At 46.5% G+C, this 6,341-nt stretch overlaps 1 protein-coding gene across 1 annotated transcript; it reads left to right on the forward strand.

Moving 5' to 3' along the window:
* The first annotated feature begins 387 nt into the window (after positions 1 to 387).
* LOC120325097 (ribosomal oxygenase 2-like) lies at positions 388 to 5,196 on the forward strand. The gene is made up of 4 exons (XM_039390466.1): positions 388 to 427; positions 2,646 to 2,765; positions 3,952 to 4,071; positions 5,062 to 5,196. Exons 2-4 carry the CDS (start codon positions 2,697 to 2,699, stop codon positions 5,194 to 5,196), a joined length of 324 nt encoding a protein of 107 aa, XP_039246400.1. The 5' UTR covers positions 388 to 427; positions 2,646 to 2,696.
* The last annotated feature ends 1,145 nt before the right edge of the window (positions 5,197 to 6,341 follow it).

Genomic DNA, 6,341 nt, shown 5'->3' on the forward strand with positions numbered 1-6,341 from the left:
TCTGACATCATTAGCCAGCGTAAAACAAACCATTAACAGGCATCCAAAAATATTTCTGGAAGTTTTCACGTGCTCGGTGAGGATTCCAAAGTTTTCTTTGAGGGAGACTCAGGGAGACTCCAGAAGAAGATTTTTGGTCCAGGAAAAAAAAAAATAAATAACGCAGCCGAAGCCCAGGCACCGTTGTATGAAGCAGATTGATTAACCTTAGCGCTGCTGCGTTCCCACTGGAATACACACTGGAATGACACTGGAATGCCGCCGGATTTCCTACTGGCCGCCCGGAAGCGGCTCCTGCCGTGACTCCCAGCGCGGCAGGATCGCCTCCCGCTCCCACCCGGCACATCCAGCCTGGCCTCGCCTCCCCTCGCCCTCCCCGATCCATCCCGGCCCGCCCCGATCCCACGCGATCCTCCCTCCTGCCCGGGTGAGTGCGGGGCCGCGGGACGGGAAGGGGCTGGATGGAGGCGGCGGGAGCCGGGAGGGGGAGCGGGGACACCGCGTGTCCTCGGAGCCGCTGTGCCCGGCGGTATTCCCGCTGTGCCCGGCGCTATTCCCGCTGTGCCCGGCGGTATTCCCGCTGTGCCCGGCGCTATTCCCGCTGTGCCCGGCGGTATTCCCGCTGTGCCCGGCGCTATTCCCGCTGCGCGGTATTCCCGCTGTGCCCGGCGGTATTCCCGCTGCGCCCGGCGCTATTCCCGCCGTGCCCGGCGCTATTCCCGCTGTGCCCGGCGCTATTCCCGCCGCTTCCCAGGGAGCTGCCGTGGTGTGGGAGGGAACAGCCCTGGCGGGGAGCAGCTGCTCCCGTGTGGGGTTCTGCGCTGGGGTTTGTCCTCCAGCCCGGCACGGAAGGAATTGGGGGTGCTGGTGGATGGAAAGTTGGGGCTGAGCTGGCGCTGAGCTCCCAGCCCAGAAATCCGGGCGTATCCTGCATCCCATTCAGCGGGCCGTGGGTGAGGGAGGGGGTTCTGCCCCTCTGCCGCGCTCTGGTGATTCTCCACCTGGAGCGCTGCATCCAGCTCTGGAGCTCCCAGCGTGAGAAGGGCACAGACCTCTTGGATCAAGTCCAGGGAAGGCCAGGAAGATGATGAGAGGGATGGAGCAGCTGCGGAGACAGGCTGGGAGAGTTGGGATGGCTCAATCTGGAGAAGTCTCTGTGGAGACCTCCTTGCAGCCTGTCAGGACTTAAGTGGTGCAAGAAAGATGGAGAGGGACTTTTTATGAGGGCCTGTAGCTGCAGGACAAGGGGCAATGGGTTTAAGCTGAACGGTTTAGGTTTAGACTAAATGTAAGGGAGAATTTTTTTCTGCTGGAGGGTGGTGAGGCATTGGCTCAGGTTGCCCCGAGAAGCTGTGGATGCCCCATCCCTGGCAGTGCTCAAGGCCTGGTTGGATCCTGTTGGATGGGGTTTTGAGCAACTAGATCTTGTGGAAGGTATCCCTGCCCATGGCAGGGGGCTTGGAACAGCTGTAATAACCAGCAGAACGCTACAGAACAGCCCGTGTTGTAAATGAAGCTGCGTTCTATGAATAGTAAATATCTGAATGTAACTTCTTTAAATCAGTGTGAATGAGCTGAGAGGTTGGTACAATGGATTTAGGTCTGGAATTCAAAACTCTTAATCCAGGCTTGGTTGCATTTGTGTTGCTGTCATTTGGGGATGTCAGCTTTAGATCTTGGTGCCTTCAGCAGCATCTTCAGATCTTGCTGTCAGTCAGGGACTGATTTTCAGCCTTTGATTTTGTACGCATTCCCTTGCCTCGTGCTGCAGTTGGGAATGTTCATTCTCTCAGGAAGGGGGTGATGTGAATTCCCTCCTGCAGGGCTGAGGTGACCCTCGGTTACTGCTGAGGGACAGGCTGTGCAGGAGCTGCTGATGAAACACTGCCCAGGAGTTAGTGGGCCAGCAAGGGTGTCCTGCTGCACAGAAGAACTTAGTGCTGCATGTAAATACCAGAACTGGAGTTTAAGTTTCAAAGTACGGGATCTGTGTAAATAAAAGTATCTCAACAAATTGATAGCATTTCCTATCAAATGGGTGTAGGGAGTAGAGCTGTCATTTTTACTTAGAAATTATGGCATCAGCACGTTCAAGCTTCTCAGGTGTTGGCTTTCCAGACTTGCACAGTTACCTACCGTTACTTGATTTTCCCCTTAACTTTCCTGAGAATTTGGCAGCCAAACCATTTGTAGATCAACTTCTTTATTTTGGCATAATGGTACACAATCATACTATCTTGCCTGGGAAAAACAAAGTAAATGACTTCCAATGAAATGAATGGCTTTAAAATGAAATGTCTGTGCTTGTATGAAAGAATTCTTTTTGTTCTACATAAACAAAGTTTGACAGCTCGACAGGACTGAAAGCAGAATCTTGGCCTTTTAGTTCTTAAACTGGTAAATTTTACAAGTTTTAAACTTGTAAATGTAATAATTACAGAACATCAACAGGAAGGCCTAACAATGTTCCCTGTCTTCTGTAAACTGTTAATGCTTTGGAGCAAATAGTGAGGCTCTGAAACCAGAGCTGTTCCCGGGATACTCTGATATCCCACTGGGTAGGGGAAGAGTTGTTGCTCTGGGCCCGTGAGCTCTTGAGGTTGTGTTGCTGGTTGATTGTTTTGGTCCTCTCTCCTCTTGAACAGGAACCATGCCCAAGAAAGATAATAATAAATAAAGAAGGCAAAGTGAATTACATGCAGCTGAAGAAGGATTTTGACCAGAAAAAGGCAACAATACAGTTTCATCAGCCTCAGAGATTTAAGGTGGGATTGTTTCACTGGATATAATTGATGCTGGCTTAATAATGTGGTGTGTTTGAGTTGCACTAGACATGGCTTCATCTCTGTCCCCAGGGGAAGTGGTTGACATTGATGACCTGCTGAAATCTTTACATGAGCTGGATTAAAACACAGTTTATACTTTTGCACTGTCCATCATGTTTCACTGCTCTGCAGTAAGAACAAAATCCGATTCATGCTATAATATGTGTAATAATATATTCTTTTTAAAATTTTGCTCTGTCACATAAAAGTTTGGAAACAAAAACAAATGCACAAAATTGATGATTAGGCATCTGTGCTTAAATTATCCCTTCTGCCCCACTGTTCCCTTGTGCAAACTTTGTGGCTTTTGAGCCACTTCCCTTTAATGGAGGGTAAGGTGTGAAACCATGTGAAATATTTCCAGTGTTCTTGCCAGTGAATTGCACCGTGGAAAGGTACCAGCCCATTTTAGCTGAGTGTTCTCAGTCCTTGAGTTTGAGAAGGAGACAGTGGTGCTGCACAGTTGTGTAAAGGACTTGGATTCTTGGAGGTGCTTTGATTCAGGTAGTCTTGAAGGTGTCAACACAATTGAATTGTGAGGTGGACCCAAATAAGATCCCAAATACAAGCTGAGTCCCAGGTATAGTGTTCCTGGCTGCTTTCAGCTTTAATGGCCAAGCTGCACTTGTGTGGATCTGGTACTTGGCACGTTCTGCTGTTTCCCTTCGGTGCCTTGTCTGTCACATGTGGGGTGTGGATGAGTCAAGTTTGGTTTTGAATATTCCCAAATGATTGGAGTAACTGGTGAAAGGTCTCTAACCTCTGTGTGTTCTCTCTGGTGAGAGAATGCAGGTCCTGCATGTGCTTCTTGTCTTATGGTGTTCTGCTGTTTGTGGGATTATTTTCCTCTGTTCAGCCTTGTCTGTCTGGTTGTGCAGCCTAAAGATGGCACAGGGAAGAGAACAAACCCAGGTTGGGGCACCAGACTTTTTGGCTTAGCAGTGACTCTCCTGGCAGATCCCCTTTGCATCTCCAGTGCTCTCCTTCAGGAGAAACACTGGTACAGAGCACCTTCCTTCCCAGCCTCTGTGTCCCTGATGTGATCATTCTTCCCAAGCCATGGGGAGGATGTGGGCTGGGCTTGCCTGAGCTCTTCAGCAAGTAACAGCATCTTTTTTTTTTACAGGAGGAGCTGTGGAAGATTCAGGAGAAGCTGGAGTGCTGCTTTGGGTCTCTGGTGGGGTCCAATGTTTCCATCACTCCCCAGGGATCCCAGGGCCTTCCTCCTCACTATGATGATGTTGAGGTAGGACAGCACAACCTTGCCTGGGAAATTGTGCATGGGCTTTTGCTGATGGCAGTGTTTGCTGTTGTGTGTGTGCTTCTAACCCTCCCCCCCACTAAACATTATAGGAAAATGTTTTTTTTTTATTTGTGTTTCCTTGTAGTCATTTTTCTTGCATATTTTTGCTGAAAATTTACTAATAGTAATATCTAATCATAATATCATGTAAACTGGGTTTTCCAGACCTGGTATTTCCCTTAGATAAAAAGAGAAGTTTGTTTTCACAGCTGCAGAAGCTTTCTAGCACCTGTTTTTTCATTTTCATTCAGGCCCCAAGAATTTACAAGTCCTTTTTCCTTTACTAAGTACTTGCTCTTTCTTCAGCTGGACTGTAACAGCAGACTGGTTGTGCTTGTTGGTCCTGCTGTTTTTAAGAAGTTACTGATATGATGAATTCCTGTGGTCCAAATGCATTTTAAATCAACTTCTAAAAGAAACATACAAAGATACACTGCGTTATAAAGAAAAAATTGGACTATCCCACTTAAACCAAATCAAAAAATCCAATCCTTATATGTGTATTTTGCTTTTTAATGTTTTCATTTCCATTCAATACACCTGGAGTTTCATTTTCCTTATGCTTGTTATTCAGCAGCCTCACATCCAGCATTTCTAACTCATGCCATCTACCCCCACTGGGCACCCTATAGAGGTTTCTGATGCTCTGTTGGGGATAAGCCTCTTTCACCTGAAATTTTGGCTATTTGTGTGGCAGATGTTCCTTTTGGGTTAGTTCTCTAGCACTTACTGAAGTGACTGGAGAGAAACAGGGATTTCCAAATGCCTGCCTTAGGATAAAACAGCTCCCACTTCACAACTCCTCTGTCTGTTGTCTCTAAATAGAGACAAAAAAAATGAGTTCAAATTTAAATTTCTCTGAATTGTAGCTACCTAAAAATTAATGTGAAAGGAATTACTTCCTTATGGATTTGGATTGATGGTCTTTTGCAGGTGTTTATCCTTCAGCTGGAAGGCGAGAAACACTGGCGGCTCTATAAACCAACGGTGCCTTTAGCTGGGGAATATGATGTGGAATCAGAAGATAGGATTGGGAATCCCACACGTGAGTTCATATTGAAGGTATGAGAATTTCATTGCCTTAGGTGGTCTGGGCTGTGATTGCCAGACAAGTTAAAAGTGGTCCATTTCTTGAAGGCAGTGATTGTGGCTGTGAGACTGAGGGGAGGGTTTGCACACTGCGAGCACGAGAAATTTGGGTGATAGTTGTCTGTATCCTTTTTTAAAGGTATCCTTTGCTTCTAGTATTTAAATAATGGGCCAAAACCCCCAGTTATTTCTGTAAATTGACTAGTACTCTCCAGGTTGGGCACCCTGACTCCTAGGTCATGTTTGTGGAGTTGTGTGCAGAAAAAACACTGGGTTTGTGTATGGTTCTAAAACATTTTTATGCTTTTACATGCTGCCTGTAATCCCTCAGGCTAATCCTCCTGTGCACTGAGACTTACTGCTGCACTGAACATTGTCACTGTTCTGGTGAATGAGATTTAAATATTTATCCTTGGCTGATAAAGAAAAGCATGAACCAAACCCCATATAAACTTGCTGTATTAATTGCTCTTCCTTTTTCCAAACGTGAAATTCAAGTGTTTGGTTGGTGGTTGATTTTTGGAATAAAAGGAACATTTCATGAAGATTACTGAGTGTCAGCAGGGAATCTGGTGCTTGTCCTGTTCTGTTTGACCTGCTTTTGAAGTGTTACTTGTCCAGCTGGTGCTGCTGCTCCATGTTGGAATCCTCAGGAGTTTCTCTGCCTTTTGGCCTGTTATGGAGCCTCTCTCTGCTCTTCTCAGTGTCCAGAGCTGCATTTGGGTGTCGGTGTTTGAGGAATAGTGTGACATGTTGGATGGTGTAGGTGTTTTAGGAATAGTGTGACATGTTGGATGGTGTAGGTGTTTTAGGAACAGTGTGACACATTGGATGGGATGCTGACATCATGAGCTGTGTTGTTTGACAGAGGGGAATATTCAATCGTCATCGTGTACTGGGTGATGCAAAGTCTGGTAAACTACAGTTCCCTTTTTCATTTCTGGAATATTTTGGACCAGACTTCAGTGCCTTTCATTTTTATGGAATAATGATGGGCTTAAAAGTTATCCAAGTTTTTAATTTATTTTTCTTCTGTTTGCTGTTGTTCACTTCCTGTGACCCATTTCTTCTGGGTGGCTGCTGTCAAAGTTTGGTTGTCTCTTTGTGGCTGCCTCTGAGAGGGA

The sequence above is a fragment of the Pipra filicauda genome, unplaced genomic scaffold (assembly GCF_003945595.2).
Source record: "Pipra filicauda isolate LSUMZ 115617 unplaced genomic scaffold, ASM394559v2 scaffold826_size71731_pilon, whole genome shotgun sequence".
In the NCBI taxonomy this organism is placed as follows: Eukaryota; Metazoa; Chordata; class Aves; order Passeriformes; family Pipridae; genus Pipra; species Pipra filicauda.